Here is a 16,838-nt window from a genome sequence, read left to right as displayed (position 1 = left end):
TGAATGTGTACACTACCCGGTTTTGAGTGTTAATACAATTCATTCCACTTCTGGATGTTTTGCCATTACAGTGGTGCAAAGATCCTCTCTGCTAAGCATTTTGTCTACTGTGAGATAACTTTGGTCTGAAAGCTGTTGTCCATTTTTCTGGTGTATCAGTGGTGCCAGCTCAGCCACCAGCTGAGGATGGGGACCGATACAGGCGCAGATTTAACATGAGGATGCTGGTACCTGGTCGCCCAGTGAAGGAGACGCCAGCTGCTCCGCCACCTTTGCCTGCAGAGAGACCCACTTACAGGGAGAAGTTTATTCCACCAGAGCTGAGCATGTGGGATTATTTTGTGGCCAAAGTAAGGCGCATAACCGAAATGTTCCTTTTCTTTTCATTCTCTTTAGTTTTTTTTCTCTGCATTACTTGAAAGATAATTAGAATGTTTGTTTCTTGATCCACACTGATGAAATCTGATGTCATTAACATGCGATTTGTGCTCTCTGTCTCACCACTATTTTTCCCTTTTCAGCCCTTCTTGCCATTGTCAGACAGCAACGCGTTGTGTGACTCTGATGAAAGTGGCGCAGAGGACGATGAAGATGATGATGATGCCTTCCTTTCCGACACACAGATGACTGAGCATTCTGACCCCAACTCCTACAGGTGTGATGTGTTTCTTGCTCATCGTTTGGGTGGCTGTGCTCCTGGTTTTAACAATCCTGCACACTATCTATTCCACACCTCAGCTGGGCTCTGATCCGTTTGGTCATGGTGAAACTGACCCATCATTGTATTAAGAATTTCCTTCCAGTAACTGGGCTTGACTTTGCAGGTACAAAATACTATAGTAAAATTTTAAATCGGGCTATCTTAAATACAGCTGTAGCCTAGTTGTCTTGTATTCTTAAAATGTATTTGTTTGTTTTTTTTCCTAACCCCAATAGACTTGCCAGTCACTTCACCTTTCACAAATGCTGTATTAAAGACCCTTGAGAACTGGGAATATATTTTACTGGAGACCATGAATAAATTTGACGGGCCACCGCCAAACTACATTAATACGTACCCTACTGACCTCAGCTCTGGAGGAGGCCCAGCTATATTGCGACACAAGGCTATGCTGGAACCCGACAACACTCCTTTCAAGTAAGTCTCAAGTACACGGTAAATCAATCATACTGACACATACATTGACCCTGGAGACGACCATAATCACACATCAGGCAGGTAATTTCTCCATATTTATGTGACCTTGAATTGATTAGGAGACTTGTATTTGCGAGTCTGCAAAAAAAAAAAAAAAAAAAAAAAAACCTCAAACGAAGACTAATATTGGCTCTCGTAAAGTATATTTTATTTATTTTTTGTTGTCTAAGGAATAATATAAAAATAATTTGAATATCTTACAGGACAAAAAATCATCAATCCTTTCCAGCTCGACGTCTATGGCATTTCCTTGTCAAACAGGAAGTTCTTCAGGAGATCTTAATTCGTTACATCTTCACCAAGAAAAGGAAGCAATGCGAGGTCAGCTGATTACTTAGTTTTAATACTTGTTTGTTTTTTCTATACATCATGAATAATAGAGAAAATTCATTGAGCAAATAAAACTCAACAATCGAATATTGGGCGCATTTCTGATCCTTTTTGTGTGGGTTTGTGAGCTGTGTTTTGTCAGGTTTTGTCTATAAAGCAAAAGAGGCCTATTCCGACTACTGGCCAAAATTCGATTTGTAGTCCATATTGAAACTGGATTTCTCTTGAGTAGTCGGATTACTTGAAATTTTACATAATCAAATTTGACGTAATGAAATCGCAAAAAGTAAATTCACGTCCAATTTGGACAGGATGTCGCTGTCTGAAAAGCTTAAAAAAAGGAAAATCAGAAATATCTTGCCATGACGCATTCACGTGATGCAAATCCCATTGTGCCATGCTACAAGCACTCCCAGTATTTCTTTTGACCAACTAGTTCCAGGGAGGTCATACTGTGAATGCAACAAAGCTTCATGAGATCTTAAGGAACCAGTCGAAGCCGCTGGAACAGTAAAATAAGACAAAACCAGGCTGAACTCTCAGTTTGCTGCCTCTCTTGTTACAAGGGCAAAAAGAGGCCCAGTCTGTTTAGGGCCAGATCAAATTTAAAAACTTGCTAAAAACGGTTGACCAGTCAATTGCATATGTAGATAATGGAGTCAGATATGGTATGCTTGCATTTTAAATGTCTTTAATTTTAATCTTTATTTAACAAACATATTATAGTTCAAGAAAGAGTTAAGGGAATATAAAATTTTACTCATTTTTTAAAATCACATATTTTTTATATATATATATATATATATATATATATATATATATATACACATATATAAATATGATGTATAATGTGTGTGTGTATTAATATATATTTATATATATTTAAATTGCAAATAATGTATGGAATTAACTTGGAATGTGTGGGAATTTGCACAAGTTGTACTGCACCAATAATTCATTCTCATTATTTGTTATCATTAACAATATTTCAGGCCGTGAGCATTTATCTTTTTGATATTGACGCTATCCTTGCTTTGACTTCTAAGGCGTTTTCAAGTACGAGACAGCGAAATAACTTTTGTGTTGTCTGGAACTGCTTATTACTGTGTGGTTGCACAACTAGACAGAAACAATGAGATAGGTATACCACAGTTGACAAGCTGCGAGCTGATGAGTGTAATTGTCACAGAATGCAATAAGACCTTATCTGACATATCTGAAATTCTGTCACCCTTTTTTGATTTTCATTTTCTCATCCCATGTTTTTGTGTGTGTGTGTGTGTGTGTCTGCATGGGTTTGCCTTGTGCTGTGCTGTGTTTTTTTGATGTGTTCCGTGCCTTCATGTGTGTGGTGTAGTCTGTAGACAACCATGTGGACCATGTAAGACCAAACTGCGTAGCTGGAGCTAGCGTTCTCAACAAGGTAGTATTACTTAGTGTCGCCAGGCCGGCTTTATCTGACTCTATGACTGTAAAGTGTGGTTATTACATGGCAAGCTAGAAGGAGCAATATTAAAAAATATACACGATTAACTCACAACTGGTTGTGGTTAATGTCTCCTCTCCAGCTTGGCTTGATAATGACTGTGCTCACAGTTTATCTAAGCATACAATCTAGTCAAGGCTAATCTTTCCCACACAGGTATGTGTGTGCTTTCCTCTGTCGTAACATCACATCCAATCTCTCCTAGTAACGGATAGATGTCCTTATGTTTCACACTCATTTGGAGGCAGTCGCTTCAAAGCTTTTTTTGTAAAGCACAAGACTCAAAAACTGTTTTTACTAACGTGCATGCTTTCTGCAATTTACTGGAAACAGTTAATTATCTATGTAACTGTAAAGTTGGGATACTTTTCGCCCTGATCTGATGCTTCTTTCATGTGCAGTGGTTACAAATTAGTCCGGTGGCTGGAATGCGTTGGTTTTTCCATTCTACCTTTGATTGACTAAACATTGGTGTGACAGTTTCTACATAGACATTGTTGAAACTTTTTTCACGGTGTTTGGTATGTGTCCAGGTGGAGGCAGATCTTGGCTATCCAGGAGGCAAAGCAAAAATCATTCACAAGGAGTCGGACATAATCATGGCATTTGCAATAAACAAGGTAAAATCTGGGATTCTTGGTGTGTTAAATAATTTGAGAACACTAATAATGTACTCATGTGCTTGTTTAAAAATACTTGATAAGGCTGGGATCTGTGGGGCCTTAAAAGTACAATGACATATTAACAGCTCTGGCAACCCTAGATCTAAATTGCACATTTTTACTGGTTAGATTAAATGGTTTCATGGATATTACACATTTACTGGCAACATACCTTTTTGAACATGCAAATAATTGAACTGGATTTCAAAAAAGAACCTCAAAATTGAAGGTCTTTTAAGCACTGAAACTGTTAAATGAGTGTAGCAAGTTAAGCACTCAAAGAAGACCTCCACAGACATTCCTGGTGCTCTTTGATAATGTGGCTACAGAAAGAGTTCTTAGAATAATATGAGACACTCAGTGCTATTCACATTTTATCTTGGAAATAACAGCAAGTCCCTAATTCTACTACTGCTTCAATCTTTTTCTTCTACCTAATCTACTCACAATCTTTGCTAGGCTAACTCAAACGAAATTGTCCTGGCCTCCACCCATGATGTTCAGGAAGTTGACGTTTCAATGCTAGTGGCTGTTCAACCCTTCACTTGGATCGGGGAGGACTTTGATAAGGAGTCACGCAGGTCTGATATCTGACTTCTCAGAGACAAGGAAACACTCCCTGGTAGAAATTTCCCATACATTGTGTGTTTTTACAGCTCTGATGACATCGACTACAAATCATCTCACACCAACATCGCCCAAGCCAGCTCTGGTCCATTTGCACCTCCACAGATCCCTGTGTCCGCATCTATGCCGTGGCTGGGAAGCGGGCAGACCAGCATGGGAGCTAGCGTGGTATGGGCTCATGCACACATACTTATACCCAACTAGTTTGTCTGCCAAATACAAATCCTAACAAACACTATGCTCACACACGTACACATTTTTTTTCAGAGCTACATCATATATTTTAAGATAAAATTTTAAAAAAACATGAAACCTGCTCTCCAGACAAAAGCAAGTCTTCATCATATTTTATGTCACCGTCTGACGTTTGATGATTTGATAAATATATGATTATAATAATGCCAGAGGCTGTGTTCCATATCAACAAAAACACCACTTAAAATGTGTCTTTCTCCTACAATTACTTATGATCCTTGAAGCTTTTTTTTTTTTACCGTAAATTTTGTCGTAAATTTTGTAGTAAATAATGGTTCCAAAACAAGCAAAAAATATCCCAAAATACTGCCTGCGAGAAGGATACGAATGTATTTAGGGGAGTGCGCTATATTTGCAAAAATCTGCCCACCTTATCAAACTACTCTGGGTGCTTATCTGGCATTTATCGGTGTTTACAGTTTGTTCTGTGGGTTTTCATCATAAAGTATCTCAACAGTGAACATAGATTGTTTATTGGGCTTCCATACAAAAAAATCCTTAGAGACATTTAGTCTGTTGGTTTAACACCGTGAGTGTAAAGTGTGGTGGAAACTTTGCCTTATATTTTTTGGGCTGAACTAAGGCTTACTGAGTTTCGCTGGCTTTGCATATACTATCCGGCTATTGAGCTATAAGTTTCCGACCCCTGCACCACACGGCAGATTCTTTCCATGCGCCTTATAGTCCGGAAAATACAGTATTTGGTCTGTTCCAGACCTTCCAAAAGCATCGAAGTTAACCCTAAACAGCTCTAAGACACATTTTCAAATGCTAAATGGTAACATTCAAATGGTAATTGAACATACAATCTAATAATAAAATAAAAAAGAAGATATCCACAAAATATTATTATTATTTTGAGGAAGTCAAGGAGGTCTGCAAGTGGTGTGGGGCGATTTTCGGGAGGAGTTTATCGTTTTCTTGTATTTTGTAGTTTACTTGTTGTTGCAATGAAAGTCAATATTTTAAATTGACCGAATTAAATTGGCCAAAACAGCCACTTCTCTAAAAAGAGAACGGAATGTCCATGCAGTACCTAATCTGAGAGGTGGCAGCACTGTTTTCCAGTTCAGTCACTTTTTATTCTTCTCCGGTTCAACTGACAACATCTGGGCTGGTGACAAAGTCTGACGGTGTTTTTTTTTTTTACGTCACTAACATACCGCACATACATGGTTTCAAATAAATGGAAGCTAGCAAACACGCTTAGTCTCTCTCACAGATTAATTCATGTTACAGTATTCCAAAATGTATGCTAACTTGCACAACAACATTGACATAGTCTTGTAGGTAATTGAGGTGACATTATGTTGGGACTGAGCGTCTTACTGATGCTGTAAGACGCTGGATAGTTCACGCTAGTGTCCGCTAACTTACACAATATTATATGAATGGTATAGCATTGTGCTGCCTATAGTGCCCTCATTACAACCTCCATTTTCTTTGGGTCAGCAGAGCATGTCCAGGGGTGGGCACTACCCCCCTGACAGTTTCTGTCATTTATTAATTTTGTAGAGATTTTTATATCAGTCTTTTCTTGTGTCTATTAAAAATAAGAATGACGTACAAACTTTGGTGAGAGCTAATAAAATATATGATTTTGGCCTTATCTGTTGTACTGGTTTGAAATGGATACAAATAAATGCTAAATAAAAGTTTTAGCAGTGCATGGGCAATAAGGTTAGACTTCATCAGATCTAATTACTAGGCTGTTCCTACTCAAAATAAGAGTATATCCTTTACTGCTCTCTAGCAGCCAGAGGGAACATTTGGTTCACATTGATTTTAAAAATAATAACATTTGATGGAAATGACAGAGAGACTTGCTTCTTTATTGACACACGTAGAAGTTTGTGGAGGGCCGGATTAAGCCGTATGCTTTACATGCCTGACTTACGTTAACATGGTTAAATGCACCGTTCTAAAAATATTCATCATACGATTTGTCTGGCCCTCGGCTTGCAGCCAAATTCTTTATTTGGCCGTCTGTCCATTTGACTTTTACACTCTTGCTTTAGAGCAAATTCTGAGGACCATAGTTCTGTCAAATACTTGTACTGATCTCTTTCCATGCACATTTTTCTAAGTTTGTATTTTTAACTCTTATCAATGTGGTTGAAAATTAGGATTTGCCGCCTAAACAGCTGGCCTGCTGAGTCTATGCAGATTGATACAGGCAGTGAGTGTTTGTTCGCACGGCTGGGATGAGCACAGATAGCAGCCGCTCTCACACCCGTGCAGCCAAGGTGCAGCTTTGCGTCACGCTTAAACGCGGCCAGGGTTCTTCATGTCCCAGCTCCGTTTATAAACATATGCTTTATGATGCAGATTGCGGGGTAAAAAAAAAAGTTTGTTTGATTTGTTTGTTTCCTCCACCCTCACCGACATTCTGTCTCATTCACTCTTTTCAGATTATGAAGAGGAACCTGAATAATGTCAAGAGAATGACGTCCCACCCAATATATCAGTATTGTAAGTACCGTAAAAGTGAGATTATAGATCGCACCGGATTATAAACCGCATCCAGTACATTTTTAAGGGAAAAAACATTCTTTACAAACATAGGCCGCACCTAACTATCAACCACATGTGCCACATTGAAATATGATATCTTTACAAAAAAAGATGGTACACAGAAAGTATTTTAACTATATCCAGTACCTTAACCCCTTAATATCTTCCTCGACACATATATTCCGTACAATGTCACCAGTCACTGAAATTCGTCATGCCACATATCATTTAAAAGTTTAAACTCTTGGGATTCAAGATATTACAAAATGTACTCATCAAAAAAATAGTCCAAAACAAGATACCCGAAAACTAACTCACCATTACGTTCCCTAGTCGTCTTCAACTTCTTTGAATGTCCGTGAAAATGAGTTTGTTACATCAACGACAATCCATAGAATCCAACCGTATAAAAAATTTATTCCGAAACACCCATATATGTGACTGATTAATAGGATAGTTGGACGTTGCTTATATATAGCTAGTAATATGTTCGTTTTGCCACATTATTTCCGTTCACGTATAAAACGACTTGTAAAATTATTTCCAATGCTGCAGTTATCCCTCCCCTTTTGATAGACACATTTTCCAAGATAAGGGTCTGTTCATGCTAGTTGTATTCATGCATAGAGCGCGAAGTTCAAATAAACTTGTCTTCCTCGACACATACAGTATAGTCAACATTTATTACTCATACCTTAGCGGCTATTGGAAAAAATGCATAAATTATCCGCAGTTCAGGGAACCCTAGTTTAAAAACCGGTCAATACTTGATAATCGTTGAGCAAGTGTCTATTTGTCACAGATATGACAGGAGCCCAAGATGGCAGTGTGAGGATGTTTGAATGGAACAGACCTCAGCAGCTCATCTGCTTCAGACAAGCAGGCAACGCTCGTGTCACTCGACTTTATTTCAACTCACAAGGCAACAAGGTATACGCAACTCACATACGCAACCGTATCGGAATTTCCTTCCCTTGGTATGGATGTCTCATGACCTTCCTTTGAATGATTAAGTGTGGAGTTGCTGACGGAGAAGGATTCCTCAGTTTGTGGCAAGTCAACCAAACGTCATCCAACCCCAAACCTTACCTGGTGAGTTCGGTTCCAACCAGGTAACCACCAAACTCCTACCACCTTTCACCCACGAGTAAACGTCATCACAGTCATGGGTTTTGTTGTGGCTATTTTGTACAACCTAACTTTTTTAAAACCATATTATTGGGTTCAACTTTTTATTGTGCTTTTTTCCTATTTTGTACAACAAAGCACAACAAAGGTGAAAACAGTTCAGTGTTATGGAATATCTATCATGATTAAGTCATTTACGTTGTCCAATTTTCATTGTTTGACATTAGTGCCCTTTATTTTGCTTTAGTCTATCCACTTTTGCCATTTGTCCTTGAATTTGGTCTCCTGTATTATTATTCAAAATGTTATTTTATCAATTACGAATAATTCCTCCACAGTGCAAACCCACTGCTCCATGGTGAGAAGCTCTTTTTTTATACCATAGTCCTGTTATTGATTGTTTTGCTTGCTTGTCAGGGGAATTTTGACCAGGTACTCGTCTTTTTTCTGCAATTTTTTTTTGTTTGGATTCCCCAAATAGAGCACCTTGATGTTTTTGGGGTAGTATCCTTTGTCCGGCAATTGTCTTTTAAGCATAAAATAATTTGTCCCAGTAATCTTGTACTCCTTGAAAGACCCCAAATAAATGCATGTGTTCGGCGTCTACCGCTCCACATGCTCTCCAGCATTGTTGCTGAACCCCCAAAAATCCTTTCCTAATTTTGGGGGTATTAAAAAAATCTGTGAGCATTTTCCCATTGAATTCTCTCCAACTTCGGGAGCTAATAGAGGTGCGGTGCGTTTCACAACTATTCAACCACTCGTCTTCTGATATCTTTTAATCGGAAACTATTTTACTTTAATATAGAGTAGTGATTGCCCACTACATGCCATTTTTACCAGTCTTACCAATATTTACCAATGTTATTATTTTGTTACCAGGTTCATCTATTTAAGTATCAAAGCAAAATAAATAGTACAATTAATACTGGGTGAAAAAATGTGCCTTTTTTTCTTTATTGTGAACAGCTTATTAAAACATCTTTAATTTCTGTACTGTGTTGTAAAAATAACGCCTGATTACCTTGTTGTTGTGTACAAGGCAGCCATATCTTGTTTAATGCTACTTATGAAACAGCAAATCGACATTTTTGTTTTTTGGTTGCATACATTTCTGTTACCATTTTTACATTCAATATAGATATCTTCCGCTCCTTACATTTTAACGTCATAGACGGTTCCCCATAGCCATCCAACAAAGAATAATGCCTGATTCGATCTTGATCAACGTCTCTTTTTCGAATGTTATGATCAGAGTTGGCAGTGTCACTCAAAGACTTGTGGAGATTTTGCTTTCATCACATCCTCGAGCCTTATCGCCACAGCCGGACAGTCTAATGACAACAGGTTAGGATCAAGATTATCTTTCATTAGCAGCACTCTCTCCCTTTGTGAGTCCACAGTAAAATAAGTGATCTTGTGTTTCCTCAGAAATGTTTGTCTGTGGGACACTCTAATTTCACCAAGCAATACGATGGTCCATGGTAAGAAAGCCAAGCAGCTCAACCCATTACTGCCTAACACACCTAAACATTCCTCTGAACCTGTCCAACTATTTTTGATGATCTAATTATTTTCAGCCTTCCCATGTCATGAGAATGGGGCCACTGTGCTGCAGTATGCCCCCAAGCAGCAGCTGCTTATCACTGGAGGCCGAAAGGGCTTTGTGTGCGTGTTCGACATCCGCCAGAGACAGCTGCTTCATACTTTCCAAGCCCATGACTCCGCTATCAAGGCTCTGGCCCTGGACGCCTTCGAGGACTTCTTTGTCACCGGCTCTGCAGAAGGCAACATGAAGGTGCTGAACCAATGCCCCTCGTAAATAATTCAGATATACCATTCAATCCCTGAATGCAAGGGTGTCAAAGTCAAACAAGTAAAAGGGCCAAATAGAAATTAAGCTACAAGCTGGACTGATTGAACATTTTTAAAATTTAGAAAATTAAACATAATAAAATAATAATAATAAAATAATAAAATTAAAATTAAATAAAATAATAATAACAAAATTAATAATAACATAATAAAAGTTAAACATTTTTAAAATGACGCATGTTGTTTAGTACTGTGCAGTGGTTCTCAACTCGTCTAATTTCAGGACCCACCAGTCCACTCTAATGACAAGTGTAAACCAAAATCAAGAAAAGAAATCCACTTCTTAAATTTATCAAATGAAACTATCGACATTTCGTTCTGTATACACGTGTACACGAATGACAATAAAGTAAATCTGAATCTGAAAGGATTGTGCTGTTTGAAGCAGAGATAATGGAATACATTTTTTAAAAAAAATTTTTCCAAAAACTAAATGACCAGTAAAATCAAAACAACGTCAAGTCCCGGATATACTCGCATATAAGCAAAGATCGCATGAAAACGACCCCCTAAAACTTTAAATAGCCACACAATTTAAAAAAAATCAAAATATTAATAAAGCGTGTACCTAAACATCAACAATTATTTGATTATGTAATAAATGAATCAATGGCCCGACTTTATTTTCATTACACAAGTATAACGAAATTGATATAAAGTAAAGCCAATTAAAAAGTTAGACATGCAAAAGGATAAAAACGTTTAAAAACAATGATGGATAACGGTTAGAATAATATACTAGTAGAAGCTAAACATCTAACATTATCAAACCACACTCATACAACTTTTTTATATTTTGCAATTGTTCCCTTTTTCTATTAAATCATTGTTCTCACTGTTATCCAATTTTCATCCCCATATCATTAACATTCTTGGGACCCATTATTAGGCACGGAAAATGGAAATAACCCAACACAATCACAATAAAATATATATGGTCTCCAACGCACCAATTGAGTGAACGGGAAGAAAAGATCGAGCAAGGCATTATCGCCTTTTACTTTTAAGGAGTGTAATTTACGCTCCGTTTTTTTCTTCTTCCTAGCATTTTTTGCCATGGCAAAGGCCTGAAACCCACTTTTGAAACAGCAGAAACACAGGTCTACTGAACTTAAATGAATCTACTGAAAAGCTAATAAATATATCCCAATATGATCAGATAAATAATGCAATGTTTTCTTATCTAGCTCTGTCAGTAATCTTTAATTTTCAACTAACACAAAAGACACATTTCCTTGATATAAAACTACCCAACACATGAACACCAAATGAAAGAAGCAGGTATTATTCAGGAACCATCAGTAGCCTGTATTTTATACTTTAGAAAAAAAGGGCCGAAGTCACTTTAAAGAAAAAAAATTTAAAAAATTAAAATTTCTATCATTCACTTAACAATAATAAAAATATGAAACGGTGAAAACAAATTCTCAAAATTCCTAGTGTTTGATACAATATTGAATCGAGCAGGTCTTATCTAACTTTGTCATTCAAGTAGTCTTCGATTTACTAAAAGTATGGTTCTTTTACTGACGTTGGAGCCAAATCTCGCGTAAGTTACAGCTAACTTCAGAATTTACGTCAAAGTACTTTGCATAAAAGAAAAACATACAGAAAATGTTGTTAAGAAAAACTCTCGTAGATAAACATGTTACAAAGACTTAAAAGAGTTTGCTTCAAGTTAACTTCTCATGCTAAGTTTAAAAAGTAATTCATAGAATGCAGTTGAAAGACAGCCATCTGTTTTACAGGGAATTAACTAAAGCTGCTTTGAATAATGGATGGTCCGAAAAATGCAATACTTAATGCTAGTTTTTATTTTAATATGTTTAACATACTTAAATTGTTTAACATGAATCAACGGCGCATCTGTAACAGACTGTGCATCCAAAAACCTAAGGTTCTTATGACAAAATGGCAGTTGACCCATAAAGTCACAGTGTCGTACACTGAATGCATTAAAAATGGAGAAATCCCTGTGACATGTTTCTGAACAAATGATTTTTATTCTTTAATATGTGAAGATTGATTTGAGTTAGTTGAGTATTGGGAGATGGACCTGTGTGGGAGAAGCAGGAACTGAGGCAGGGGTGCTCAAAAAGAGGCATGGTATTTCATAACAAAACAGGGTGTGAAATGACAAAGGTTCACAAAACAACGAAATGTCCAAACAAAACCAAACCTGAAAAAGTTCAAATCAGAAACGAAGACCGAAATAGAAAATGCAAAGAGCAAGTAACCAAACAATCAAGTTGTCACAAAACAACTCACTAAAATTTATAAACAAGAAACTGTAAACAATAGAAAACAAACCTGGTGTAGCAGTGGAAATGAAAAGACAGAGGAAATGAACATCGCCCGCACATATTTATGAAAGGGTCAGGATAATTAGGGACAATTCTGAGGTGATTGGACACACCTGTGCCCAGTTCCAAACACGGTTGGGCCCTCTGATGGAAGGAGGCGTACCCAACCCCAACACAACCTCCCCTTCAAGGGCCGAACACCAGACAGCCTAAAAGAAAAACAAGAAAAATAAATGAAGAAATATACGGAATCTGTAGCAACGGAACGGCTAAAGGTCCTTGCCCCTAGCCGCCGAGGCGGAAACACGCGCGGCCAAGGGGCTTTTCCTCGTCGCTGAGACAAAAACTAGGCATGACCAATATCTTCTCGTCGCTTAGACAGGAACTAGCCCTGCCCAAGGGGCTTTTTCTCAGCCGCTAGGACGGGAACCAGACACTGCAGAGGGGCTTTCTCTTCGCTTAGACTGGAACCAGGCGCCGCCAAGTGGTGTCCTCCTCGCCGCCAGGGACAGGAATGTAGAATATCTCCCCCTGAGTCCTTTTTGATAAAATACAAAACCAGAAACATACATGTCATCTTGTAAGGCAAATTGAAATAAAAATAAAAGAGAAGGCAGCACGGCGGCGCAGTGGTTAGCGCGTGTGCGGCACAGTTCTAAGGTCTTGGGAACCTCCTGTGTGGGTTCAAATCCAGCTACCGACCTTCCTGTGCGGAGTTTGTATGTTCTCCCCGTCCTTGCGTGGGTTTTCTCCGGGCATTCCGGTTTCCTCCCACATTCCAAAGACATGCATTTCAGGTGGATTGGCCGGTCCAAATTGTCCCTTGGTGTGAATGAGCGAGCGAGTTGTCTGTCCCCGTGTGCCCTGCGATTGGCTGGCAACCAGTTCAGGGTGTCCCCTACCCACTGCCCGATGATTGCTGGGATGGGCTCCAGCACCCCGCGACCCTACTGAGGATAAGCGGTGCGGCTGATGAGATGAGATAAAAGAGAAGATGGTATACTAACGTTACCCTTATGTGGATATGTTAAGATGCGTGGCGACGTAACATTAAGAGTTATTAGGATAACTCAAGCCTAAAGAAAATGCTAAGCAAACCATCATCTTCACTCCAAATAACTTAATCCAAACAAAGCTTCATCCTTGGTGTCATTTCACCCGGTAAACCATTCCTCCAAATCAGAAGGAAGACGATAATTTGTTTCCTCCTTCCGATTCGAAAAAATGTCCCTCCCACAACAGGGCATGGTCGAAATAATCAACACTGTTGTTGTTTAGTGTGAAAATGACATAAGGGATATACATTACTGGTTATAAATGTAATAATGTGTTAACGATTTTACAGATAAGTCTCACCTTCATATAAGTCGCATCCCTGGCCAAACTATGAAAACATTTAAATTTATAATCTGGAAGATACGATAGTTACTTTGCTTCTTACATTTCCATTTATGGTTTCAGTCTTTGTTTCTGGTCTGGACATTGTCGGGTTTGATTTTGTTAGGGCATGTCATTTGTTTTGTTCCCCCTTGTTTGTTTGTCACTTTGTTCCTGCTTTTGTAAATATATACCAGCCTTATTTTGAGCACCTGTGCCGCAGTTCCTCCTTCCCCCCACATAGGTCCATCACCCCTAAAGCGTAACATTTGTGATGATTTGAACTCCCCAGGTATGGAAACTGGCTGGTCATGGGCTGATGCACTCCTTCGGCAGCGAACATGCCAAACAGTCCATCTTCCGCAACATCGGTGCAGGGGTCATGCAGGTGGAAACGCGTCCAGGGAATCGCATCTTCACCTGTGGGGCGGATGGGACCCTGAAAATGAGGGTTCTCCCCGACCGCTATAATATCCCCAGCAGTTTGGTCGACATCTTGTAAATTTTTAGCAATCAAATGAGAAACTACAAAGAACGATAGAAAAAAAAAATCACCAACTTCATGGAACTCTCATGAGGGATAAATAGTGAATAGATTAGTTGGTGAAAAAAAGATTGCTGTATTCTGGGCAACTCATGAAGTGTTCATAAGTTCACTATTGAGTGACAAACGGAGCTGCAAATATGTGTTTTCCAAAGTCTATGTAACAACCTCGGTTTTAAAGCTTCATTTATTGTTTAAGAACCTACCCTTAGAGCGTGTCCATAGGGAAGCTATGCATGTCCTGTTCTCGTTACGCGGTGCAATCACAGATCTATTAATAGTGCTCTGTAAAAGTACTCTGGCAAAACTTTTGAAGCGTGTGTAACTGTCGTCATTTTGTGCCCACAGCAGAATTCTCTTAGCATCTACTGTAACCAGCACTGTGGTTTGTTCTTAAGTGGTATCCAAATTTGTGAATTGATTTGTTAGATTTTATTTTTGTCCGCAACTCCTCCCTGTTTATGCCTGGCTTTTCTTTGTCCTTATGAAAGAGTTGATGCAGCATTGCTCCTTTGGTGAAGCCCCCACTTTCACAGACACTGACCTGTTGAGGTCTGGCCTTGTGAGTGCATGTGTGTGTGTGTGTGTACCCGCCCGCCTGCCATCAAATATCCGTTTGTGTGGCAAGCTCATTTGCTAGAACATTCCTGTCGGGAAGATGATGTTTTACTCTCGTGACTGTGATTTTAATGTTTTCATCCGTCTGCTCCCTAAGTCCTCAGTCTCTCACAGCGAAAACACAAAGGTTCACTTCCGGTATTTTTTGCACAATGTATCGTTTAAACCTGTTATGTTGTGTTTTAATAATAATTGATTTTATTATTTATAGTTGTGCTTGGTTGACAATTCCTGTGTTGAATTCTGTTTAACTTAAGGCCTTTTATTTTAGGAATGTAAGGGGGTTGAACTTGATCAGACTTGACTGGGAGACGTGCAACACAGTCTATCGTATGTAATTGTGTGTTATGTTGTTAGTTATTTTTACTGTTCGACCATTGTAAGATACTTGCACTCGAATTATGGAGAAGTTAAAAGGATTTATGTCAAATAGCTTATTGAAGAAGAAACTGATAAATACAAATGAATGTCTGGCTTTATTTGGCCTAGTAGTCAAATGTTTGAAATAGTTTTAATATATGAATCATATAAATATTGATACAAATATATACATATATATATATAATTGCCCACCCTTTTGTACAAACATAAGTTTTTGTTTATTTTTTATCTGTATCATATGGCTGATTCAGTTGTAATTTTTGTTAGTTGTAGGTAAGGTATTTATTAAATAGGTTTCGTGTTTTCTCTTCCCAAATTCGACCTACTTGTATATTGTACGTGTTCACCTACTGGTGTGTGTAAGTGTGTATGTGTGCGTGTGCATGCACGGCAACACAAACTAGTTTCACGAACGGGTGCTTGCACAGTCCCTGACACCTGGAGGAAAGAACAGGTCATGCTGTGAGATTTACCTTTGTAAAGTGAATAAATTATTTTTATTTCATCCAGTGACATGGCACTGTTGTCATTTCCTTGCTTCCCGTCTTTGGAAATTATACAATTCTGGTTCACAAATCCATTGCATCCACTATATACAGGGTATGCATTTAGATAAAATCATGCAATTGTGGCAACACGCAGTTTCATTTTTAAAAGTTGCCAGGTTATGAAGGAACGGTTCCTCAACTTGTGGGGGACAATCTGTTACTAGTCTATGGCACATTAATAAACATGGGATATATGTACAGCACTTAAATTGTGATACCTGTTTTCTTTTGTTTACTTAAGGGTTTTGCATCAAGTACCAGCTTAATAACCAATTACACAATGAAGTACCAAGTGTTAGTATGAAAATTTTTAAAAGTTATGAAAAATTACTCATAAATCAAAAAAACTGCTCTTAAAAAACCTTCCCCTAAATAGTTAAAGTACCTAATGTATTATAAAGATCATTCCCTTTTACTCAAAGTTTGTATCCAACCTAACTCTTGGTAGATGTTCTTATAGAGGAGGGGTCTCCAATGTGGTGTCTGTGGGCACCAGGATGTCTCCTAATCTCAAATGAGGTGCCCATGGAACTTATCTGAAAATAGCTCACCAGTGCTGGGTCATTGTGATTTTAGTAGTTTTTTTAGTAGTTGAGTCTGTAAAACTATACTTCCAATATTAAGCCTGATAAGAACATAGTAATAACGTGATAAGTTGTTATTTTACAAATGCATATCAAACTGGGTTACATTTACGCTAATTAGTAACAAAGTAACTCTCAGCTTGGAATGGATTGGAGTATTTCATTTTTAACAGAAAACTACCCAATTTTAATGGTGTTAGTATAATTTTAAGACTGGTAGATGGTGCACACATGCATTGTGCAGAGAGCAAGACTGGAAGGCTCCTGCAGGTTCATCATGACAATAATTAGCCAGCTTACTGGTACACTACACACCTATGGGTTTTCGGGGATGAATAAAGTATATAAAGTATCTATCTATCTATCTATCTAATATGTTATTTTAGCCCATTGTGTGATGCGGAATCT

The 16,838-nt window shown here is 38.2% G+C and overlaps 1 protein-coding gene across 4 annotated transcripts in view; it reads left to right on the top strand.

Moving 5' to 3' along the window:
* dmxl2 (Dmx-like 2) overlaps positions 1 to 15,816 on the top strand; it is a 50,855-nt gene extending 35,039 nt beyond the window's left edge. For 2 of the 4 annotated variants that reach the window (XM_088334302.1, XM_088334300.1), the window contains 16 exons: positions 160 to 350; positions 522 to 655; positions 739 to 824; positions 937 to 1,138; positions 1,402 to 1,519; positions 2,886 to 2,951; positions 3,548 to 3,634; positions 4,136 to 4,257; positions 4,333 to 4,471; positions 6,970 to 7,030; positions 7,875 to 8,002; positions 8,087 to 8,164; positions 9,456 to 9,547; positions 9,632 to 9,684; positions 9,781 to 9,998; positions 14,048 to 15,816. In XM_088334302.1, the coding sequence (XP_088190428.1) occupies positions 160 to 350; positions 522 to 655; positions 739 to 824; positions 937 to 1,138; positions 1,402 to 1,519; positions 2,886 to 2,951; positions 3,548 to 3,634; positions 4,136 to 4,257; positions 4,333 to 4,471; positions 6,970 to 7,030; positions 7,875 to 8,002; positions 8,087 to 8,164; positions 9,456 to 9,547; positions 9,632 to 9,684; positions 9,781 to 9,998; positions 14,048 to 14,257 (1,985 nt within the window). In that variant the 3' untranslated portion in view covers positions 14,258 to 15,816. Of the gene's footprint in view, positions 1 to 132; positions 351 to 521; positions 656 to 738; positions 825 to 936; positions 1,139 to 1,401; positions 1,520 to 2,885; positions 2,952 to 3,547; positions 3,635 to 4,135; positions 4,258 to 4,332; positions 4,472 to 6,969; positions 7,031 to 7,874; positions 8,003 to 8,086; positions 8,165 to 9,455; positions 9,548 to 9,631; positions 9,685 to 9,780; positions 9,999 to 14,047 lie in introns of all 4 variants that reach the window. The other 2 variants (XM_088334303.1, XM_088334301.1) reach the window with 2 other exon arrangements.
* Positions 15,817 to 16,838: the final 1,022 nt, after the last annotated feature.

This window comes from Urocampus carinirostris, chromosome 4, assembly GCF_059441175.1.
Source record: "Urocampus carinirostris isolate Australia breed hairy pipefish chromosome 4, RoL_Ucar_1.0, whole genome shotgun sequence".
Classification (NCBI taxonomy): Eukaryota; Metazoa; Chordata; class Actinopteri; order Syngnathiformes; family Syngnathidae; genus Urocampus; species Urocampus carinirostris.
This window is presented reverse-complemented; position numbering and strand designations above follow the sequence as displayed.